At 35.9% G+C, this 26,393-nt stretch overlaps 1 protein-coding gene across 5 annotated transcripts in view; it reads right to left on the bottom strand.

Annotated features, from left to right (window-relative positions):
* The window catches only part of DNM3 (dynamin 3), a 533,160-nt gene that overhangs the window by 142,253 nt on the left and 364,514 nt on the right, over window positions 1–26,393 (bottom strand). For all 5 annotated transcript variants that reach the window (XM_069478342.1, XM_069478341.1, XM_069478344.1 and 2 more), the window contains one exon: window positions 12,073–12,182. In XM_069478342.1, coding sequence (XP_069334443.1) covers window positions 12,073–12,182 — 110 coding nt within the window. The remainder of the gene's footprint in view (window positions 1–12,072; window positions 12,183–26,393) is intronic.

Below are 26,393 nucleotides of genomic sequence, written 5' to 3'. Positions count from 1 at the left end.
TTCAGCTTGGGTTGGCAGACTGATTATTGACTGAATCATCTGACAAAGAAAAATCTTCTTGAGTCAGAATATTCAGAAGATAAATAAGTCTCAGTGTTCTGAAAGCCAAGAAGTAATGTCTTAAACATTGTTTTGATGACAGTGGGATAAAAATGAAATACAGTAATTTCTCCAGGTATCTTGTTTATGCTCCGTATGCAAGCTTAATTGCATTGTGTTCCCCACACAGTATTTCATTCCCTAGTCTGCAGGACATGCCTTTGCCCTACTGAAATGCCAATAAATATAAGCCTCCGCTGTACCTTTTTATGGAAGAGTAATGGATTCCTTTTTAATACAGATTTGACACACAACCACATCTTAGTGAGACATGACCTTTTAGACAAGGCATTGTATGCCATCTTTTGCTCGGCATATTTATTTAAACACTTTTCCAAATAACTTTAAACTTTGAGCATGTCTTAGTAAAGAAACAGCCATAAATGTATATAAATGGAAAACCTGACTCCAATTCCTTTCCAGCTACCAATTGGAAAAATATACTGCTCAACAATGAGAATAAAGAGCCATTCTTTTCAGAACACCTAAAGAGTGCACATTAACTATATTGTGGCCTTATTTGACATTTATTGAGTGTCAGCAATGTGCTGGGGACTAAGTGGAGCAGTGAAACATCCTAAAATGACTTTCTATAGGAAAAGGGGGGAGGAGGTGAATTGAAACACTTGGTAATGCTGATAAACTATATCCTGAATTGAAGCCACACAGCAGCGTCAAAGAAAGAATGCCTTATTTTAAAAGAAAACAAGGTTTGACAACCCCGAGGAGTGCTCAGAAAATACCATGTGGCTGCCCTACAACCCCCCTGGACAGAAACGGATCTCTGCTGGCTACCAAAGCTGACATACCTTGAACGAAATGGGCCTTAGCATGACCTTAAAACTGAAGGCCTGCCTGGGGAGAACAGAGATCAGCACAGTGAGGCCATTATCTAGATATGCTTCTACCAGAGAAAATAGGGTATTTCTAACAAAATCAAATGGAACAAAACCCTGAGGGAAACATTTTAATCTTTGGCCTTAGACCATGCCACATTGAAGTTTAGGAATCTTTTAACTTAGATTTTTAACTTTTAACTTATGATTTGGTGATGCAATGAATGTGAGAACAAAGTATTGCAGTGTATCAGTCTCCCCAGGTATCTAGGATACACTCTTTGTAAGACCCAGAGGAAGGCCGGGGAATGCATATTCTTACCTGGATTTATGTAGGCTAAATCAATCTGGGTGTGAAATTCATTCTCCACAAGCACTGAAGTCACTGTAACTAGTAACAAATTCTTCCATTTACAAAAATCTTAGCACTGAAACGCTATTTAGAATGGCTCAAAAATCTGATCACCAGGCTCATAAAGATCATATTAATTCACCAGGACACTGAAGGCTTTCTTAAAAAGGATGTTAAATGTATCAATTCCCACACACCTGATGATGGGGGACCACAGAATAACTGTCTGAAAAGTTCACAGCGGAAACCTGAAATAGCAACTGGGTGAGCTCTTAGGAATAATGTTGAGATACAAATAGCAATGGCTAAAGTAGTTTTTCAGGAACTGTAGCAGGAGCTGGTCAGTTCCATGCACAGGGCTTTAAAAATGAGTCTAAATGCAATCCATGGAAATCTGTACAACCTGACAGTAAACTGAAATATCTACACAAGGAGTTCAACATCTCTTCATTGCTGTTCTTTAAGGAGCAATTCCAACTAAAGCAATAGGTGGGATTCCTGTTCCATAGTTAATATATAAACTATTGTATCAGAAACAGCTCTGGATTAGAAGCTTTAAACCTGTGTCCCATTTCTGGCTCTGTCATTAACTGCTTTTGTGACATGGGGAAGGCATTTAACTCTTACAGGTATTAGCTCCTTAACCTGTGAGATAAGGAGGACAGACAAAATCATCTCTAAGGTCCCAGAGAACCCTAAAAAGCCATGATATTTTACACTTACATTGGTGCCAACTCTCATGTTCAAACAGGAGCTCTTAGCCCCAAGCCAAATGCATCTCACATGCATCTGCTGAATGGATAAATAAATTGATCCAAAACACTGACGTGGAAATAGGGACGAAAAGTACTAAGCAATGGAAGTATTTAGAAAATCTCTTCTAAATTAACCAAGGATAAATTCACCTAAGGGCAAGGAAAAAGAATATTTATTTTCTTATAAGATCTTGTCTCCGAAGAAAAAAATAGAACCAGAATCTTAGAAACAATGAAAGTGGTGAAAAGAATACGATTTAAGCATAGTTGATAGAAATATGCTAAGCAAATGAGCTTTTGATAAATGTATGGTTTTCCCTCTACACAGAGTATTAAAATACGTAAACTTACATGGTTAAGTCCAGTTCAATAAACTCTATGGAGACAAAAAAGAAATGTTTTTATTTTTGTCACTATGGCTCACCTTGCCTTTAAAATTAGCTTCTTCTCATTCAGAAGAGGCTGGCAAAAGATTAAGCAACATTCCCAACGACTTGCTTTGACTAATACTATTCCCCCTTTAGGATAGTCCTTTCTATTTCCTCTACATCAATTCAAGTCATGACCCAGTGAGGGTCACTTTCTATGATGCTAACCCTATTGCTGTGGCTAAATCCCATACTGGCTACTATTTTAGCCCTTAATAACTAGAATGGAATACACTATCATATAATCTGGTTAAATGTTACCTTACACACTATACCCCATTAATTTCATGTATAATAATCTCCCAACTAGAATTCATTTCCTTTTTAAAAAAATTATTCATTGATTTCTTAAATTTTGTTTTAAAATCAGCGAAAAATGAATGTATGACACTCAACTTGTGATTGCAGGCGTCATCACCACAAGATCACATCTTATATTTAGAGTACCTTACTGATGTATAGAGCTGATAATGAATAAATGTTTAATAGATTATTTGGAATGGATAAGAGAATCAATATTTATTAAGAGAATAAATGAGAGAGTGTGAGAATGATCACTGTTTCTCTGTCACTGGTTTGTAAAACATTCACGTCTGTGTACACACTAATCCCCAGGTTAGCATTCCAGGTTCACTAATATCATAGTCTTCACCCCTGGTAGAAGTCAGGAACATACAGTTTTTGTTTCTACAGTCTAATGGTAATGAAAAGTCACTTCATTTCAACCAAAATGGAAGAATGGAAAAATTTAAAAACTCTGCTACAAGACATCTAGAATTGATGAAAAACATTTTGAATGCCTGAGGTGTCTCCAAAATAAAAGAAATCCTTAATCTCCACTCCTCTCCACCCCCGTCTACCCCCCCCAAAAAAAACCCAAGAGTAAATAACATTTTTCGTCACTTTTGCCACTGAATGATATCAGTTTCAGTAACTAAAATGCTCAGATTTTAATGTTCATAAAAGAACAGGAAACAGAATCTTGGGATTTATGTGAGAGCCAAGACCCTCTAAAGGCCACATACTGAGAGAAAGGATGGACTGGAAAAAAAAAATCTATCCACTAGAAAAAAAAAATTACATGCAAATTTATCCTGGCCTGGTCAAAGACAAATAAGGTATTAGTGAACTGGAAGATAGTACTAAAAAAGTGACCCATGATGGGGCACAAAAGAGAGGGTATAAACACATGGAGAATGGAACAACATGGTATAGGATAAGCCTAATATGAATTCTAGGAAGACAAGCAAGAGAGAACAAAAAAGTCACAAAAGTCAAAGAGATGATACACAGTTGACTCTTGGATAATGGAGGGGTTAGGGGTACCACCCCCCTGCAAAGTTGAAAATGCACATGTAACTTTTGACTCTCCTGAAATCTAACCACTAATAGCCTACTATTGACTGGAAGCCTCACAGATAACACACATAGTCATTTAACACATATTTTGTATGCTATATATATATTATATACTATATTCTGAAAGCAAGCTAAAGAAAATGTTAAGAAAATTGTAAGAGAAAATACATTTACAGTACTGTACTATATTTATTGATATCTTAAGTTTACGTCATCTCTTTATAAGATGAATCATCTGTCTGAAATGGACAACTGAAGCTGCAGACCTCAATCTATAGTACATATCAAGCAATTCAACTTTTTCTTGTAATATCATGACTTTCTCTGCTTCTTGGGAGGACTTCCAGCATCACTGGTGGCACTTTGTATGGGTCCTAAGGTACTATTCAAGGTTATGGTATTGTACCATATAGTACTCTACCATGCTTACCATGTAAGCATGATGAAAAATAGGTATGAACTGCAAGAGATCACTTTTTACTGTGATACTCAATTTACTGGAGAGGTGAACTGTTCACATGGAGATGATTAATATCAAACAGTGCTTTGAGCGGATACTTGCAACACTTGAGCTCACCACAAACAGCAACAGGAGGTAGTTATGAAGTTATTACAGTAGTACAGTAGGTACTACAGTTAATTTTATGAAGTTATGATTACAACTTTATGTTTGTTTATATTTCTCTCAGCTGTGAATGACACTATGTATGGTCTATAAGTGTTTGTGGGCATAAGTTTTGATAAATTTTAACTTTTTAATGACAGATTTATGTATATTTATAGCAGTGAACAATAAAATAGACGAGTATCTACACACATTTTATGCATTCATGAAATACATTTTTCTTAACTTTTTCATTATTTATAGGCTATGTGATTATTGCAAATCTTTAAAAATTTTCTTATATATTTACTGAAAAAAATCCACAAATAAGGGGACCCACACAGTTCGAGGCAATGTTCTTCAAGGGACAACTATACAGTTTTCCAGAATTTGTGAAAATCATGAATTGCCAGGATTAAGGAGCACGATCCCAAGCAATACACATAAAGCAATACACACAAACAAATTGTATTGAAACTTCAGAATGCAAAAGACAAAAGAGATCTTACTTAAAGCAAACCAGTGAGAAAATACAGATTACCTATAAAAAAGAGCAACATTTAGACTGATAGCTGACTTTTCAAAAGCAGAGTTGAAGTCAGAATACAGAGGAATAACAACTTCAACATAATGAGATAAAATAACTATCTATATATAATTTAATATCCAGTTAAAATATTGTTCAATAATGAGGGTAAAATAAAAACATTTTCAGGAAAACAAACACCAAACTGAGAGTTACAATCAAGTAGCAATAATATTAAAGGGTATACTTTCATCACCTTTCATACCCTTTCATCACTAAAGGGTATATAATTATCACCTTATATAAATTATAATATTGATTAAAAAGGTGGTAAAAAAATTAAGGTGCAATTCAAACACTGGTAACAATAGTATGGAAATCAGAAGGGGATTATTGGAGTTAAAGTGCTTTAAGGTCATTTTGGAAAGAGTAGAAAGACTAACTTCCAACTGCAAGTCAAATATGAATGTCAAAATATTTAAAAAGTATCTAAAAGGATAAAAACAGAGTATATAACTTCTAAACAATAGAAAAATTAATTAACCTGAAGTAAAGCAAAAGAATGCAGGGGGTGGTGGTGAATAAGTATAGAAAAGATAGGATAAATAGAAAGTCTAAAATTAAATTCAAATAAATTAGTAATAATAAAAAATGTAAATTGGCTAAACACTGATTAAAAGAAAAAGATCTCACATTTGATTAAAAATGAACAAATCCAGCTATATGATATAAGAGAAACACTTTGAAAAACACTTAATAAAAATAAACAAATTTCATGACAAAAGGAAATAAAAAGATATACTGAGCAAATATTAACCAAAAACAAACCAGAAAACCTAGAGGAAATGAATAAATTCCTGGACACATACAACCTACCAAGATTGAATCAGGAAGAAATAGAAAACCTGATCAGGCCAATAACAAGATTCAATCAGTAATAAAAAGTCTTCCAACAAAGAAAAGCCCCAGCCTGATAGCTTCACTGCTGAATTCTACCAAACTTATAAGGAAGAACTAATACCAATTCTTCTCAAACTATTCCAAAAAATAGAACAGGAGGAAATTCCTCCTAACTTACTCTATGAAGCCAGAATTACTCTGATCCTAAAACCAGAGAAGGACACAACAAAAACCCAGAAAACTACAGGCCAGTATCTTTGATAAGCATAGCCACAAAATTCCTCAACAAAATACTAGCAAACCAAATCCAACAACACATCCAAAAGATAATATACCACAATCAAATGGGATTTTCCCAGGGAAGTAAGGATGGTTCAACATATACAAAAATCAACAAATATAATAAATCACATCAACAGAATAAAGGACAAAAACAATATGATCATCACAATAGATGCAGAAAAAGCATTTGCTAAAATTCAACATCTCTTCATGATAAAAACACTCAACAAAATAGGCATAGAAGGAGCATACCTCAACATAATAAAGGTCACATATGACAAACCCACAGCTAACATTGTACTGAATAGGGAAGAGTTGAAAACCTTTCCTCTAAGAATTGGAACTAGACAAAGATGCCCATTTTGAACAATCCTATTCAACATAGTACTGGAAATTCTAGCCAGAGAAATCAGGCAGGATAAAGAAATAAAAGGCATCCAAATTGGAAAAAGGAAGTCAAGCTGTCCCTCTTTGCAGATGACATGATCTTATGTAGAAAAACCTAAAGACCCCACCAAAAAACTCTTAGATCTGATAAACACATTCAATAAAGTTGCATGATACAAAATCACATACAAAAATCAGTAGCATTTCTGTACACTAATAGTGAATTAGCTGAAAGAGAAATCAAGAAAGCAATCCCATTTACAATACCCATAAAAACAAAATACCTAGGAATACATTTAACTAAGGAAGTGAAAGACCTCTACAAGAAAAATTACAAAATACTGATGAAGGGAATTGAAGAGAACACAAACAAAAGGAAAGACATCCCATGCTGATGGACTAGAAGAATTAATATTATTAAAATGGCCATACTATCCAAAGCAATCTACAGATTCATTGCAATCCCTAGCAAAATACCCATGATATTTTCCACAGGGAAAAAAAATCCTATAATTTGTATGAAATAAAAAAAGATCCAGAATAGCCAACGCAATTCTGAGCAAAAAGAACAAACCTAGAGGCATCACTCTATCTGACTTCAAAATATACTGTAAAGCTCAAGTAACCAAACAGCATGGTATTGGCATAAAAACAGACACATAGACTAATGGAACAGAATAGAAAACCCAGAAATAAATCCACATATTTACAGCCAATTGATATTTAACACAGGTACCAAGAATGTACATTGGGGAAAAACACCCTCTTCAGTAAATAGTGCTGGAAAAAAATGGATATCCATATGCAGAAGAATGAAACTAAATCCCTATCTTTCACCATATACAAAAATCAACTCAAAATGTATTAAAGACTTAAATGTAAGTCTCTAAACTATAAAACTACTAGAATAAAACATTGAAAACACTTTAGGATCTAAATAGAAATTTCTCAAAAGAAGACATATAAATGGTCAAGAAGTGTATGAAAAAATGCTCAACATCACTAATTATCAGGGAAATGCAAATCAAAACCACAATGAGATATCATCTCACCCTAGTTAGAAAGGAAGTTATTAAAAAGACATATACACAAAAAATAACAAACACTAGTGAGGATGCAGAGAAAAGGGAATTCATCATACACTGTTGGTGGGAATATAAATTAGGATAGCCATTATGGAAAACAGCATGGAGATTTCTCAAAATACTAAAAATAGAGTACTATAGGATCCACTACTATAATCCCACTACTGGGGGATTTTCAAAGGAAAGCAAATCAGTATATCAAAGTGAAACATGTACCTCCATGTTTATTACAGCACTATTCACAGTATCCAAGATATAGAATCAATGTCAGTGTCCACCAGCAGATGAAGGGATAAAGAAAATGCTTCATATGTATACAATGGAATACTACTCAGTCATAAAAAATGCAATCATGTCATTTGCAGCAACATGGATGGAACTGCAGGTCATTCATTATGTATGTCATTCATTATGTTAAGTGAAATAAGCCAGACCCAGAAAGACAAATATCACACGTTCTCACTCATATGTGGGAGCTAAAAAAGTTGATCTCATGGAGGTAGAGAGTAGAATGATAGTTACCAGAGGCTGGGAAGGATGTTGGTATGGGGTGAGTGATGAAGAGAGGTTGGTTAATAGGCACAAACATAACAGTTAGATAGATGGAATAAGTTCTAATGTTCAATAGTAAAGTTGGGTGACTGTAGTTAACAACAATGCTATATATCAAAATAGCTTTAAAAGAGGACTTGAAATGTTCTCAACAGATAGAAGTGATAAATACTTATGGTGTCTGATACCCTGGATACCCTGAATTGATCATTACACAATCTATACATGTAACAAAACATCACATGTTCCCTGTAAATATGTACAAATATTATGCATCAATAAAAAATTTGGAAAATATTAACCAAAAAGTTAGTGTAGCTATAGTAACATCAGACAAAGTAAATACTAAGGCAAAGTGCATTATTAGGAATAAAGAACATTGTCCCAAAATTAATTTTTTTAAAAGTCACTAGGAAGATATAATTTTAAATTTGTGTGAATCTATTATAACAACATAGAATGGCCTCAAAATACATAAAGCAAAAATTGACAGACTTAATAGAACATTTAAGTTCACAATCATAAAGTGAGATTTTTTAATGGCTCTCTGATAAAGTAGGATTCTTTTTATTTGTCTTGCTGCCTATGTCCCTTTCTAGAATGTAATCTAAAATATTTAATCTTTTGTGTCTATTTTATTAACAGATGTATTTTAAGCAGAGAACAGTGCCTGGCACATAACACCTCCTTAATAAATACTTGTTGAATGTTTGAATTACTCAAGATGAAAAAAAGATAGTAAATATAGAGATTGGAAAATATAATTAATAAGCAAATTCAATCAAGTTTCATGGAACCTGCACTCCCAAATCAGTAAATGTATATTCTTCTCAAACATACATGAAATATTTATGAAAACTGACCATGGACTACAACATATTCTCTGACCACAATATAATGAATTTAGAAATTAACAATGACAAAACAATAAAATTCCATGTACTATAAAATGTGAAACATACCTCTAAATAACTGAAAGAAAAAGCCATAATAAAGGATAGGAAACAGAACTGAATGATAATAAAAATACTACATTTCAAAATTTGTAGTAAGCAGCTAAAGCCTACCTAGAAGGAAATCTATAGATTCATATGCATATATAAGAAAAGAAAGGATAAAAATTGATGAGCTACACATAGAAACTAAGAAGTTAGAATAAAAAGACCAAAATAAATAAATAAATAAATAAAACAAAGAAAATACAAGGAAGGAAATAATAAAGAAGAGAACAGAAGTTATTGAAATAGAAAAAATTTACACAGTAGAGGATCAAAAAAAGCCAAAAGCTGCAAAGCTGGTTCTCTGAAAATAGACAAAACTCTGGCAAGATTGATCATTAAAAAAAGATAAGCCTTAATGTTAGAAATAAGAAACATTCAAATTTCAGATATAGCAGAGATTTAAAAACATTGAGTATTAAGAAATATTTGATGCTAATATATTTAAAAGCAAACAGAATGGACAATTGTCTAGAAAAAAATATATAATTTATCCAAACTGATCCAAGGAAAAAATAGGAAACCTAAAATATATAATCATTATATTAGATTACTATTTAAAATTGTATTTACTAAAAAGTATATTTATCAGCTGATTTTATAGGTGACTTCCCATAGTCAGTTAACAGTTAATCCTTATCTTAAGTGTTCCAAAGAACAATAACTTATTCCCACCTCGGTTTGTGAAGCTAACAGAACCTTGATATTAAAACCAGCAGAGACATTACAAAAAAGGACATTTATGGGCCAATCTTGCTCATTTTACAATGTTAGCAAACTTTATCTAGGAATGCATAATAAATAATAGCACGTCATGACCTAATTAGATTTAATACCAAGAGATCAAGGATGGATTAACATTAGAAGGTCTATCAATATATTTCACCACATTAAAGAAGAAAAATCATATAATCTTCCCAGTGGAGGTGTTCATAAAATTCAACTCCCATCCATGATTTAAAAATGAAAACAGAAACTTTAATATCTAGGAACACAAGGCATCTTATTCACCTGATATCAGGTATCTATCAAAAAGTACTTAACTGTAAAAAATTTGAAAATAATTCTCCTTAAAAGTCAGAAACAAGACAAGGATGCCTGCTTATAGTCAACACTATACTAGAGGTCCTAGCCAGCACAAACATAATTTAAAGGAATCAAGATTTCAAAGGAAAAGACATGGCAAATGTATCTTTGGGGACATCCACGTACTCACAGAGGTCTCTGTGGAGTGGTGGAAGAGTTCGATATGTTTTTAGAATTCCAGGATTCCAAAATATCTAGATTTTTTAAAGTCCAGAGTTTTCTTATTTTGGTGACTTTTGCTCTTTTTAAAATCCAAAGTTACATTTCATCAGTTGCATTTCATCTAAAAAGATCCTCTGCCGTTGTCTTATTTTTAATTTGTACTTAGCTCTTTTATAACCTGAACTTTCCAGGTTGACCGCGGATTCAATTTCGTTCGACTTCCTGTTTGGCAGTCACCTGTCCCAGTCTGCTTCCAGGCAAGAAGGCTGAGCACACCTCTGGCAATTGCTATAGGATCTCCTGGTTCTCACTGCTCTGATGAAGGCATGCAAACTAGTACTGAGCTTGGCTCTAGTGTGGCAGACTCACTACTGCTCTCTCTAGGAAAGCTTTCTATTCTTTACCATTTTCAGGATGTTTTCATAAGCTGCTCTCAAATAATACTAAGTCTTTTAAAAAAATCCCATTTTAGTATTTGGTAGGGAAGTTGTATTTAATTTTCTTTCCCCTTGACTGTTTAAATGGCTTGCTCTTGTGGTTTTTTTAAGTATTTTTGTATTATGAGTCACTCTGAGCAACTGACTGGGAATGTGGGAAGAAGTCTTCTTCTTATGCTATTTTAATTTACTGTGTGATTGACCCTGGGCCAGTCACTGAACCTAATCAAGCAACTTCATTCATTGCTAAATAAAGATAAAAGGCAGCCAGGAAAAATGGGTTAAAATTAGACCCTGCCACCTAATGACTCACTCTCTTAATAACTGACTCACACAAATTAATTAGCTTTTTCCTATAACATTTCCATTTGGAAAAAAAAAATCTCCTTTGTTATGCTTGCCTAGTTGTAGCCCTTTTACAGCTCTCCAGCCATTTTCTGTTACCTCTCCACTGGCTTCTTTAACTTCACTGCTTAGTTTCAATGAACAAACATGGCACTCTATGATGATCAGCCCACCACCCCACCAAAAACAAACAAACAAAAAACACACATGAAGAAATATGAGTGGAAGGAAAAATGGACTTAGATGAAGCCCTGATGCAAGTTCCAGCTCCTCCATGTACTACTTTTGTGATCTTAAGAAAGTCAGTTAATGTCTCTTAGCCTATACTTTCTAATTTATAATTTTATCTTTTTAACCTCAAGGGCAATTATTACAAAAACCAGTGACAATGAATGTGGACAGTGCTTTGAAGAACTGCACAGTACTCTATATTTTTATAGATGTTAACTGAATAATTTTATTCATTGAATTTAATTATTATATAATATGTTGGTTTTAAGAAGACCTTAAATGATATTCATCCATATTAGACATATACTATTAAAAATTATAACTAAGTTGTCAGTATGTAGACAATATATGAGAATAATAAAGGCTTTATGAATTGTAGCTTTAAGGATAGATGAAGAATGATTTTGGTCCCTGCTGGGAAAGCAAGAAATAAACTAATTAATACTAGAACATCTTTTTTATTCTAAGTTTTAATTTTTTAAAGCCATAACCCATGTGGAAATTCAAAATACAGAATAAATGAAAAAAAAACTAAGAGCTGACAAATTTCAAGGTGTGACCAAAGGAACTATTTGCACATATGATCTCTGGATGATGTAGAACTTCAAGAGAAAAAATCTGAAGACAGAAACTGCTTCATTTTCTTACCTTTGCTCTGTATTAAAGAGTGCAAAAATGTGCTTGCTAGACATAAAGCTCTTTTCCACATCTCGAACTTTCAGGTTGTCCAAGGGAAGCATGTACTTCTTTTCTTTCTCCTATTGGGGGTAGGGGGACGGGGGAGGCAGGGAGGGGGGGACGCGGAGAGAAAAAAAATTGACTTTAATAAAAGATCTCGAAGCTTCCCAAAGCAACACATCACCTGAGTTAGCTAACACTTGATTACATTATCCTGATACTATCAAACACTATTTTGACACCAGCTACCAAGGAATAAGTTATCTGAGATAGGAAACTCCAGTGATTCTCAACACTTAGGTCAGAAAAATTGTGTGGGAAGTTTACAGGAAGGGCTCCAAGATGGAGAAAACACATGGTCCTCTACCCTTTCCCCCTCATGTGGGTCCCCTTAGATGTTTTTAAATGTTAGTTTGATATTAAGAATTTAGCCATCTGTTAATATTTAACAAAAATGTTCTGGTCCTAATTCAATGAGAAATGCCAGATGGATTTGATTTCATGTTTTATTTGCAGCCTAAGCAGTTTTTATAGCCAGTGTTAGCAGGAGAGTGGAAGCACAAGGACCCTAGTATGAAATACCCCCCATAAACTACGATAAAGCACAGAAAATACTTCCCTCATTTGGGTCTAGAATAAAATATAGATCCCGAAAAAGAATTAATCCATAAAATTGTTGATCTCGTTGGAAAAAAAAAAAAAAGAACTCATTAGAAGCGGACTGAAATTAACTAGAACAAATTCTCTTTTAAAATTAACAATTCTTTAGGAAGAATATGGACGTTGGAGAGGTGAGGTCTGCAAATGGGACTGAATTGATGTTAGTAAAACATATTGAATGCCAAAGAATTATTGGAAACATTTACTTTTAGGGACTGGACCAGAGGCAATATTATTTTATGTATAAATGCCTAACAATCAGTGTAATAGGAGGGAGCCAAATACTCAGCTTAAGAAATCTAGTAAATACCTATTACCAGGGGCAGGTTAGCATAGCCTGTGTTGAGAGCAGTCCTTGTACGGTCCTAGGCTACATCTCTGGTGCTACTCCTGAGAAAGAGCAGGACTAGACCTCAGAGGAGGAGACATGGAGACAGCTGTAACTTTTAATAAATGACTATTAATGCCCATGGGAAATACATGCACCATACGAATGTGTTGACATAAATCTTTTTGTTCCTAAAGCACATAGACCACTTCTTTGAGAATTTGTGGCTAGGCTCAGTAGCATGGATCAGAACTCTTCTGTGCTCTCCCTGGCTGGTTTGTGGGTACCACGTTGTGTTGCAGGGAATATCACTGGCTTTGCCACTTCTTACTCCTAAATTAGTTGGAAAAAAGTTGAGCAGAGCACATTAGAATAGCAAAAAGGTGGCATTCTGGCCAGAAAAATAAGGCAGCATGAAACAGATGACTAAAAATATTAAAGGAAGCTGGTTAGAGAACAAAATGGCCGTCCTGGTAGACAATATCTTCAAAGAAAAGAAGAAACACAAAAGAAATTAAATGGAAGAGGCAGAGGCCTAAGAATGAATATGAAAAGCGAAGCACTCCAAGAATATTCCAGTATTTCTTATAAAAAGTTAATAATGCATTAGCAAACACAAGGATATTCTAAATAGCAAACACATAATTTAAGTAAATGGAATTCATAGTTGAGGACAACGTGCTCAAAACACTTGTCAAACTATTTTAGGACAGAATTCTAACAGGCAAAATTCTAGACTGAATGAAAATCTACCCAATACATGATCAAATGAAAATGCTTGCGACCCAGGGAACATTTTTTTATTGGACATTTTTCAATGCTCTAAATTTAAGCAGCTGGATTTTTTTAATGCACCATCCTATTCAATCTTTTGAAATGATGGATTGGCCTTTTAATAGGAAATCTGCATTTCATTGTAAAGATGGAACACAATGTCCTTGGCTTGTTTTCTATAGAAGTAGGCTCCCTTTGTACTGCATTCTTTAGCAGCATATAGTAAAGACCAGAAATCCAGCAAGTTTACGTCAGACACTAAACACTGGAGAAATACACATATAAACAGACTAGGGAACATAAATAATGCAGTCTTAATTTTCACAGTAGTAAATGTCATTTATCCCAGGTTTCTGAGGACACATTGCTAAATTATTTCATAATCAAAACTTTTAAGACTGACAAAGGAAGGAGAAAAAATATTCAGACTGATTGGTTTAATTAAAACTGTAAGTAAAACAGAGAATTAAATAAGACAACAGCAACTCCAAGCAACAAAACAGTATATCATGAATATTTCTAAAATTCTTGGTGCTTTTAGGAAAGAATGACGTTCTGCTAAAAGAACATCTTGAATATGAAATAGCTAAAATAAACAAAAGGAATAGAGAAGGAGAAAGGATATACAGAATTATAATTTCTCAAATACAGTGAGTCTTACCACTAGCTGAATTAAGAAGTTTGTTAAATAATTGTCAATTTCTATTAAAATATCTATAATGTGCTGTTCAATATGGTAGCCACCAGCCACAGGCAGCTACTGGGAACTTGAAATGTAGCTAGTTAAATTGAAATGTGCTATAAATGTAAAATATACACTAGATTTCAAGGAGTATGAAAAAAAGAAAGTAAACTGTCTTATTAATACTTTATTGATTATATGTTGAAATAATATTTTGAACATATTGGGGTAAATAAAGCATTTTAAAACATAATTTCACCTATTTATTTTTACTGTTTTGAAGGTGGCTACAGGACAATTTAAAATTACATATGTGGCTCACATTAAATTTCTAGTAACAGCACCAAACCTCATGTACTTATCTCTTTCCTTCTCCCCAGCCACCCAAATGATTTTCCCTTCTGACCTCCCTGTTTCTGTTACCAGATTTCTTCTTCATTCTCCAGGCACCAGTCTGAAACCTCACTATCTCTGACTCATTGTCTTTCTTCGCCTCCCTCATTACATCAAGACTTTGCCACATTGCGTTTGAAGCATTTCTCATAGTTCCCTTTGTCTGACATTCCCACCACATTATTCCAGGTCCCTGGCATCTCACAAGCATGTGGTTGTAAGTAGTCTCCTATTATCTTTGGCTTCCAATTTCTCTAATATTGCCAGAAAGGGCAATTTTTAAAAACTATTTTATGAGATTCATTACAGTCCTTCCTAATTTTCAATAGCTTTCCATTATTTATGGAAAAAAAATCCACTGAACTCTTTAATGTGACATTTGTAGGTATTTTTACGCCTACAAATTAGCCTGATCCTTATTTGTAGATTTTTCCTGAATAAGAAGTCTCTGTTTCAACCAAAAAGACCTTTGCCAATAGTCTTTTTCCCAATTTAAGATACCCTTTCAACCCCTCCTCTTCCATGACAATGTTTATTATTTACACTCCAACTTAAGTTCTACATCCTGTGCAGTTTTTTCAAGCTTATAACTGTCTGTCTCTCTGTTACCTCCTCATCTCTCTCCTTTCAATTAATACAATAGGTATTGTTTGTTCTATTCATTTTTAACTATATCTCATATGAGACATCCTCATTTAATATTTATGTTTATGCATGACATTTGACAATTTCTGTGAAAGTTGTTCATTTGGAACTCAGAATGTTCAGTCAATGCTATTGCTTAAGTTGGTTACATTTGCAAAGAAAAATAAAAAAGTAGAGAATGGTTTTTGCAATGAACAAGATATAAAATTTGATATTTTATTTTTTTCTCTAAATTTTATATTTTAAACACTTTATCTTGAAAAGACATTTTGAAGGAAGTGGTTGGAAAATTCTAGAGAAACATTTTTTTTTTTTTAATGAAGATTTAGAAAGGACTTCTGTGTATTTTTGGAAGCTTCAAAGGCTGGTATCACTGATTCAACACCATTGTTTTCTTCACATTTAAATGTAGGTATCTTTCTTTTCCTCAATACACAAGGGTCACCAGCCTTATTGGCATGAGAGGGCTCCAGGATGACAGAGATTCTTTGTTTAAAGAGAAACAAAGGAAACATGCAAGTGCTAGTGTTCCTTCCCTGAAGTAACTTGGCAAGAGTTAGAAGAAATAGGAGAAACAAAACAGGACAAAAGAGGGTGCATCTACACTTGAAAAAGTGTGGTCCGCGGTGGAAGTAACTGACGGATGAGTAGTAAAAAACAGAGGAATCAAGGTGAAGGGAGGTAGGAATTATGGGGTGGCCACAGTATATGTTCACTGAACTTGAAATAAGAATCAGTGATAGGTGTGGGCTTGGCAAGTGTCCGGTGATGGTCTTTAGTTGGCAGAGCACCGTCAACATAACTTGAGTGCTGGAAGAAGCTACAGTGGGTATGAGCAGAGGATCTGTTGTGTGGAGGAATAGCTCCTGCATGTGCACAGGACTCAGAAGCCTTTGTATACTTGGTTATTCATGTATAGGAAGATTCAAAACTTGGGTTGCGTGGCCTTAGTTTGATGACACATTTAATCATTTTATTTGTGCTTATCTCTTCTTACTAATAAGGCAACAAAGGATAAGGTTGTTACTTCAAGGATAAGACCACGAGTCCTTCCTCATTTCTGTGTATTACAATGCCTAGCATGATGTTGGGCATAAAAATTTACACAGTGGGACAGGGGGAGGAAAAAGACAGCCAAACAGAACCCTCCAATGATTGTCCCACCACAGGAACACCAAATTCCACAACTACTGCATTAGAAAGCACCTTCAGAAAAATCAGAAATGAGGTGAGCAATCACAGTACCTATTTATGTTTTATTTCAAAGTATTAAGGGGGTACAAATGATTTTATTATATTGGATATAATAATATAATATAATGCTTAAGTCAGGGCTTTTGGTGTGCCCATCACAAGAATAGTGTTCACTGTACCCCATAGGTCAGTTTTTATCCCACATCACCCCTCCTCCCAGTCTCCCCTGTCTTGGTTTCTAATGTCCTTTATATCTCTTTGTGCCTGTGTGTACCAATCGTTTAGAATGAGTTAGGGATGATACCCTCCTTCTCAGTGTTATAGAATAATTTCTGTAGGATAAGTATGAGCTCTTCTTTATAGGTCTGGTAGAATTCAGCTGTGAATCTGTCTAGTCTGGGGTGTTTTTTTGTTGGGAGATTTTTTTTTATTACTGCTTCAATCTCACTGCTCATTATTGATCTTTTCAGGACTTCTATTTCTACCTGATTCAAGTTTGGGAGACTGTGTGTTTCCAGAAATTTATCCACTTCCTCTAGGTTTTCTAGTTTGTTTGCCTAGAGGATCTTTAGGATTCATGGGTGATATTTTGTATTTCTGGGGTATCAGTTGTAAGGTCTCCTTTTTCATTTCTGATTGAGCTTCTTTGAGTCCTTTCTCTTCTATTTCTGGTTAATTTGGCTAGTGGTATATCAATTTTGTTTATCTTTTAAAAAAGAACCAACTTTTTGTTTCATTGATCCTTTGTAATTTTTTTTCCCCTCTGGATTTCATTTCATTTAGTTCTGCTCTGATCTTTGTTATTTCTTTTCTTCTGCTGGGATTTTGGGTTTGCTCTTCTTTTCCTAGTTCCTTAAGATGTGACATATAAGGTTATTAATTTGTGATCTGTCTTTTTGATGAAAGCACTTAAAAGTTATCAATTTTCCCCTTAGGAATGCTTTTTTGTATCTCATAGACTTTGAAAGCTTGTGTCCCTTTGTCATTCAGTTCAGGGAATCTTTTGATTTCCATCTTAAATTCATCATTGACCCAGAGATCATTCAGCAGCGGCTTAATTTCCATGACTTTGTGTAAAATTGAGTGTTTCTCTTGGAATTGGTTTCTAGATTTATTTTACTGTGGTCTGGGAAGATACATGGTATTATTTTAATTTTTAAAATTTGCTAAGACTTGTGTTGAGGCCTAAGATATGATCAATCTTGGAAAATGTCCCATGTGTTAATGAGAAGAATGTATATTCAGTAGGCGCTGTAAATGTCTGTTATGTCCATTTGTCTAAAGTGCTGTTTAAGTCCAGTGTTTCTTTGTTCATTTTCTGCTTTGATGATCTGTCCAGTTTTGTCTAAGAGGTGTTGAATTCCCTGGCAATTAAGATGCTCTTTATTTATTTGCTTAAATCTTTTAGGATTTGCTTTACAAATCTGGGAGCGCCTATGATAGGTGCATATATATTCGGAATTGTCATGTTGCCTTGTCGAATTGCTCCCTTCGCCATTACATAATGACCATCTTTGCCTTTTATACCATTGGTGACCTAAAGTCTATTTTATCTGATATGAGAATGGCTACACCTGTTCTCTTTTGGTTGTCATTTGTGTGGAATATTTTTTTCCATTCCTTCACCTTGAGTCTGTGTGAGTCCTTGTGGGTGAGATGTGTTTCCTGGGCACAGAGGATATTGAGTTGTGTTTTTTAATCCATTCAGCCAGTCTATGTCTTTTAAGTGTGGCTTTCAGACCGTTCATGTTGAGTGTTAGTATTGATATGTGGGATACTGTTCTGTTCATGATGTTTTGTGAAACCTTATGCTTTTCTTTTCCCTCTTTTGCAATTGTTTTATAAGAGCCATAAGCTTTAACTTTGGGGTATTTTTACACTTTAGGTATCTACGGTGCTGTTCCATGTATAATGCACTTTTGAGCATTTCTTGTATGGCGGGTCTAGTAGTGACAAATTCCCTGTGTTTGTTTGTCTGGAAAAGTCTTTATTTCTTCTTCATTTATGAAACTTAGTTTTGCAGGATACAAAATTCTTGGCTGGGAGTTGTTCTCTTTAAGAAAACTAGAAATGGGGCCCCAATCCCTTCTGGCTTATAAGGTCTCTGCTGAGAGGTCTGCTTGTTAGCCTGATGGGTTTTTCTTTGCAGGTTAGTTGTGGCTTTCATCTTGCAGCTCGTACAATGCTCTCCTTCATTTTGACTTGGGCCAGCTTGCTGATTATGTGTCTTGGATTTATCTTATTTGTTAAGAATCTTCCTGGAGTTCAATGACCATCCTGCGTCTGAATCTCTGGTAATACCATGGAAGTTCTCCTCAATAATTCCCATGAATAGGTTTTCCATGCTTTTTGCTTTTTCTTCTCCTCCCTCTGGAATATCTATAAATTGTGTATTGGCTCATTTCACATAGTCCCATATTCCTCTGAGTGATCGTTCATTCTTCTTTATTCCTTTTCCTGTGTCTTTAACAGAGTAGGTTAATTCAAAAAAGCCTGTCTTCAGGTTCTGAGATTCATTCTTTCGCTTGGTCTAGTCAGTTGTTGAAGCTTTCTGCTGTATTTTGCATTTCCCTAAATGACTCTTTCATTTCTTTACATTCTGTTATATCGTTTCTTAAGTTGTCTATCTCTTTAATGAGTTTTGTATATTTTCTACTCATGTCCTTAAATATTTTTTTGGTTTCTTTGTTTGGTTTTTAACTTTCTCTTCAATTCCATTCATCTTGTTTGTCATCCATATTCTGAATTCCATTTCTGACATTTTGACAATTTCCTGTGGTTAGGGTCCATTACTCTGGATCTATTATGATTCTTTGGGGGTGTCAAACTAGCTTCTTTTCTCATGTTGCCAAAACTCTTTTGCTGGTTTCTTCTCATCTTAAAACTCTTCTTTCAGCTCAGGGCTGATAGCTTTGTGGCACACCTGTTCTCACTTGCTGGGAACTCTCCTACCTAGTGAGAAGGAGAAGAAATAAAGGTACTTTTGTGGTCTGCTCTGGAGCTTAGGCTGGGGCTGGGCAAGTGGCATAGAGGTGGGTGACATGACTGTGGCCAGTGCCTAGGTGGGTTGCAGGATCTTCTTGGGCACCTGGATGCATCATGGGACTTCAGTTGGCAGTGGGCATGTTGCATAACCTTGGCAGATGCCTAGGCATGTCATAGGCCTCCAGCCCATAGTGGGAAGGGTCATGAGACGTTGGTGGGGTTCCTGGGAGCATCATGACACCTTGGCCAGCACCAGGATGTGTTGTGGGACCTTGGCAGGTGCCTGTATGAGTCACAGGACCTTGGTGGACACCTGGACAGATTGGAGGTCTTGGTCAGTGCCTGAGCAGATTGCGGGAACACAGCTGGTGGCAGAGTGGCTCCTCGGGCTGTGGGGCTGGGCCACCTGCAGCTGGCAGGGCCAAGGAGATACACGGCGTCCCACCAAGGAGTCACAGTGGCTAGAGCTCTCCCTCAGCCCAGGTCCATCTGTGGCAGCTGTTGCAGTACTACTCAGGTGTCAGTGGTGGTGCTATGGAGACAGCAAGATGACAGTAGCAGATGCTGATGGCCAGTGAGTGCCTGCTCTGCTTGGAGCCTTGAGAGGCAGCCAGTGGGTGGATGGGGGGGGCAGTCAAGGGAGTGCAAGGCACCCAATCATAGTACATGTGAAAGCACTCACCCTCTCCACTTCCTCCCTGACCTGGAAGGGGTAATGGGAGGTGGTGGTTGCAGTAGAGCCGACCCCTCTGCAGACCAGGCACTTTAGGGCTGAGAATGCAGATTGGTATCTTCCAGCAATCTGGACCAGAAATCGGTGGGACCCACTGTGCCCACTCTCTAGTGCAATGCTGTTGCATGGTCTCCAAGGAGCTCCCTGGTCAGTTCCAAGGCCTGCTATGATGGGGAAGCCCTCTTGCAGCTCATATTTCAGTGTTTGCTGGGGGGTGTGGATCTCTTCCCTAACCCGTCCTCATGTGTGGATGCTTCCCCCAGATACCTTCTGGATCTTGCCAAGTAGATCACCTGATCACCTGATTTATATGTCTCCAGTCACTTCTTTGATGATTCACAATGCTGTCTCCAAGATGGTCCATCCATGGGTGGACCTCTACCTGCAACTTTTGATACTTGTCTTAAGAGGTGCAAGTACAGGCTGCTTCTCGTCCACGATCTTGACCACCTCCCCACAAGAAGTGGTTTTTTTTTTTTTAATTTTTTTTAAATTTCAGCTTATTATTATAACAAAAGTTATATTATAACAAAAGTTCAGGTTAAAAATATTGCCCAAGCCCCCCCATCCCCCCGAGTCAGAACTTCAAGCGTGTCCATTCCCCAGACAGTGCGCATCGCAGTCAACATGTAGGTATACACCCATCCCCTGCCCCACTCCCCACCTCTGTCCGATACCCAATTGGTGTTATCCCCAAATGTGCACTTAGGTGATGATCAGGGAAACCAATATGCTGTGGTGCTTATTTTTCCATTCTTGGGATACTTCACTTAATAGAATGGGTTCCAACTATCTCCAGGAGAACAAAAGAGATGCCATATCACAGTTATTTCTTATAACTAATACTCCATGGTATACATATACCACATTTTACTAATCCATTCATGAATTGATGGGCATTTGGGTTCTTTCCACATCTTTGCAATTGTGAATTGTGCTGCTATAAACATTCGGGTGCAGGTGTCTTTTTTATAGAATGACTTTTGTTCTTCTGGGTAGATGGCCAATATGGAATTGCTGGATCGAATGGTAGGTCTACTTGAATCTGTTTAAGGTATCTCCACATTGCTTTCCACAGGGGCTGCACTAGTTTACAGTCCCACCAGCAGTGTATGAGTGTACCTATCTCTCCACACCCACGCCAATATGTATAGTTTTGGGACTTTTTGATAAAGGCCATTCTCACTGGAGTTAAGTGATATCTCATTGTGGTTTTGATTTGCATTTCCCTGATGATTATAAGATGTTGAACATTTTTTCATATGTTTGTTAGCCATTCTTATATCTTCTTTTGAAAAATTTCTATTCATGCCCTTTGCCCACTTTTTGATAGGGTTGTTCGATTTTTTCTTACGGATTTTCCTGAGTTCTAAAGAGATTCTTGTTATCAGTCCTTTATTGGATGTGTAGTATGTGAAAATTTTTTCCCATTCTGTAGGTTGTCTGTTTACTCTCATGACTGTTTCTTTGGCTGTGCAGAAGCTTTTTAATTTGATCAGGTCCCATTTATTTATTTTTGTTGTTGCTGTGATTGCCTTAGGGGTCTTCCTCATAAATTCTTTGCCTAGGCCAATGTCTTTAAGGAGTCTTTCCTACATTTTCTTCTAGAATTCTAATAGTTTCACACCTAAGGTTTAAGTCTGTTATCTACCGTGATTTGATTTTTATGAGAGGTGAAAGCTGTGGGTCCTGTTTTAGTCGTCTACATGTGGCTATCCAGTTTTCCCAGCACCATTTATTGAATAAGGAATCTTTTCCCCAGAGTATGTTTTTGTCTGCTTTGTCAAAGATTAGATGGCTATATGAGGATGGTTTTATATCTAGATTCTCAGTTCTGTTCCACTGGTCTGTGTCCCTGTTCCTGTGCCAATACCAAGCTGATTTAATAAACCACAGCCTTGTAGTATAGTTTGAAGTCTGGCAAATTAATACCACCCATTTTGTTTTTATTGCTTAAAATTGCTTTTGCTAAACGGGGTCTTCTCTGGTTCCATACAAAGCGTAAAATTATTTTTTCTATATCTGTGAAAAATGATGTTGGTAATTTAATAGGGATTGCTTTGAATCTGTAGATCACTTTGGGTAGTATAGACATCTTAACAATGTTGATTCTTCCGATCCATGACCATGGTATGGTTTTCCACCTATTTACATGCTCTGCGATTTCCTTCCTCAGTGTTTCATAGTTTTCCTATAGAGGTCCTTTACCTCCTTAGTTAAATATATTCCTAGGTATTTTATTTTCTTTATTGCTATTTTGAAGGGTTTTGAGTCCTTAATTTGTTTCTCTGTTTGACTGTTATTGGCATATATGAATGCCTCTGATTTGTGTGTATTGATTTTGTATCCTGAGACTTTACTGAATTCATTGATCAATTCCAGGAGTCTCTTGGTTGAATCCTTGGGGTTTTCTAGATATAACATCATATTATCAGCAAAGAGTGAGAGTTAGTTCTCTTCTTTCCCTATTTGGACACCCTTGATTCTGCTCTCTTGCCTGATAGCTCTCACAAGGACTTCCAATACTATGTTGAAAAGTAATGGGGACAGTGGGCAACCTTGTCTGGTTCCAGTTCTAAGTGGGAATGCTTTCAGTTTTTCCCCATTCAGTATGATGTTGGCTGTGGGTTTGTCATATATGGCTTGTATCATTTTTAGATAGGCCCCGTCTATGCCTATTTTGTTAAGCGTTCTTATCATAAAAGGTGTTGAATTTTGTCAAATGCTTTTTCTGCACCTATTGAGAGTATCATATGGTCTTTATTTTTGCTTCTATTTATGTGGTGAATTACATTTATAGATTTGTGTATGTTAAACCATCCCTGCATCTCTGGGATGAAGCCCACTTGGTCGTGATGGATTATTTTTTTGATAAGCACTTGGATTCGATTTGCTAGGATTTTATTGAGAATTTTTGCATCTATATTCATAAGGGATATTGGTCTGTAGTTTTCTTTTTTTGTTGCATCCTTTCCTTGTTTTGTTATCAAAATTATGTTGGCTTGGTAAGATGTGATGGGGAGAATTCCATCCTTCCCGATGTTGGAGAATAGTTTATGTGGGATGGCACCAGTTCTTCTTTGTAGGTATGGTAAAATTCAGGTGTGAACCCATCTGGACCAGGGCTTTTCTTTTTGGGAAGGTTTTTTTATTGCTGTTTCGATTTCAGATCTAGATATTGGTCTATTCAGGAATTCTATTTCTTCCTGTTTGAGCCTGGGAAGGCTGTGTGTTTCTAAAAATTTGTCCATTTCCTCTACATTTTCCAATTTCTGTGCATAAAGGTTTTTGTAGAATTCATAGATGATATCATGTATCTCTGTGGCATCAGTCGTGATTTTTCCTTTCATGTTCCTGATGGAGGTTATTAGAGATTTTTCTTTTCTGCTCTTGGTTAGTCTAGCCAGAGGTGTGTCTATTTTGTTTATCTTTTCAAAGAACAAACTTTTTGTTTTATTAATCTCCCTTACGGTTTTTTTGTTGTCCTTTTCATTTAGTTCTGATTTGATCTTAATAATTTCTCTCCTTCTGCTGGGTTTGAGGTTGGTCTGTTCTTCTTTCTCCAGCTCTTTGAGTCTATTCATTAGGTTGCCTATTTGTAAGTTTTCTGTCTTTTTGATATAGGCATTTATGGAAATAAATTTTCCTCTCAGGACTACTTTACCTGTGTCCCACAGATTTTGATAAGTTGTGTCTCCTTTGTCATTTAATTCAAAGAATCTTTTGATTTCCATCTTGATTTCTTCATTTATAAAATAATTGTTCAGGAGAAGTTTGTTTAGCTTCCATGACTTTGAGTAGAAATGAGAATTTCTGTTAGGGTTCATTATTACTTTTATTCCACTGTGATCTGAGAAGATTCATGGTATAATTTCTATTTTTTTTAAATTTTTTAAGACATGCTTTATGTCCTAGGATATGGTCAATCTTGGAGAATGTCCCATAAGCTGATGAGAAGCAAGTATATTCAGTGGATTTTGGGTAGAATGTCCTGTAGATGTCAGTCAGGCCCATTTGTTCTAGCATTCTATTTAAATCCATTATTTCTTTGTTTATTTTCTGTTTGGAGGATCTCTCCTGTACTGTTAGTGGCGTGTTAAAGTCTCTGGCTATTATGGTTTTGTTATCTATCATTGGTTCAGATCAAGTAGGGTTTGCTTTATGAATCTGGGTGCACCTAAGTTGGGTGCATATATATTAAGTATAGTTATGTCTTCTTGTTGAATTGTATCCTTCACCAGTATATAGTAACCATCTTTGTCTTTTATTACTTTTGTTGATTTAAAAACTAAGTTATCAGAGATTAAAACCGCCATGCCAGCTTTCTTTTGGCTTCCATTTGCTTGAAATATCAATTTCCACCCTTTCATTTTCAGTTTAAATGCATCCTTGCAGGTTAGATGAGTTTCTTGAAGACAGCAGATACTTGGCTTGTATTTTTTTTATCCATTGGGCCAGTCTATATCTCTTGAGTGGGGAATTCAAGCCATTCACATTTAATGAGAGAACTGATAAGTGAGGCAGATTTTTGTTCATCTTGTTGAGTGGAACTTCATTGTTATATTTTCTCTCTTGAGCCATTGTGATAACTGGGTTTTGATCTTTATCTCTTGAATAGTTTTACATTTGTGGGTCTTTCTTGTGCTGGTCTGTGTATAACTCTGTTTTGAGTACTTTTTGGAGAGCTGGTCTTGTCTTGGTGAATTCTCTGAGTTTTTGTTTATCTGAGAATGTCTTAATTTCTCCTTTGTATATAAAACTTAGCTTAGCTGGGTACAAGATTCTAGGCTGGGCATTATTCTGTTTCAGAAGAGTGAGAATGGGGCCCCAATCTCTTCTTGCTTGTAAGGTTTCAGTTGAGAAATATGGCATAATTTTGATGGGCTTTCCTTTGTATGTTACTTGTTTCTTTCTCCTTACAGCTTGAAGAAGGGCCTCTTTAGTGGATATTTTGGTCAGTCTGATGACTGCATGACGTGGTGTATTCCTATTTGGTATGAATCTCCCAGGGGTTCTTTGAGCTTCTTGAATCTGTATATCTAGAGTTTTGGCAAGGCCTGGGAAATTTTCCTCAATTATATCTTCAAATAGCTTATCCAACCCTTGCATATTTTCTTCTTCACCCTCAGGAATGCCGATAACTCTCACGTTAGGCTTTTCACATAATCCCACATTTCTTGTAGACTATGGTCTTTTCTCTTATTTCTTTGCTCTATCTCTGTGACTGACTTATTTAATTGGAAAGTATTATCTTCGATCTCTGAGATTCTTTCTTCTGTTTGATCTACCCTGCTCTGGAGACTTTCCACTGTGTTTTGTAGCTCCCTGAATAAATTCTTCATTTCCAGGAGTTCAGTTTGATTTTTCTTCAATAATTCGATTTCTTTAGTGAATTTTTCTTCCAAGTCCTGGATTTTTTTTGTGGTTTCTTTGTGTTGGTATCCATTTTTTTCTTGCATAATATTCAGCTTATTTATGATCCATATTTGAAATTCTTCCTGTGACATGTTGCTATTTTGAATCTGGTTTGTGTCAATTGGTAGAGAGCTGGTATTCCTCTTTGGCGGCAAGATTTCAGTTTGATTCTTTATACTCCCAGAGTTCTTTTGCTGAGCCCTTCCCATCTGGATCAATTGTTAGATCCCTTCTTTCAGCTTTAGTCTGGATAGAGGCAGGCCGTGTGCGCTGTTCTTAGGCTGTGTAGCAACCTAAGTGAGTTGCTTCCTTTGTCACTAGGGGGAGCCTGTTATGTGTTGTTTGGGATTTTGCTACCTCCGCTGGGGGGCTGCTCCTGTTGGCTCCAGCCCCAGAGAGTTAATTTGACCTAAAACAGGTTTGATGAGTTAAGTCACTGGGCTGTTCTAATTGCAGATGGAAAGAAAAGCATCTTTTCCCTT

The sequence above is a fragment of the Eulemur rufifrons genome, chromosome 8, assembly GCF_041146395.1.
Source record: "Eulemur rufifrons isolate Redbay chromosome 8, OSU_ERuf_1, whole genome shotgun sequence".
Lineage (NCBI taxonomy): Eukaryota > Metazoa > Chordata > Mammalia > Primates > Lemuridae > Eulemur > Eulemur rufifrons.
The sequence above is the reverse complement of the archived record's forward strand: the minus strand, read 5'-3'. Positions and strand labels throughout refer to the sequence as shown.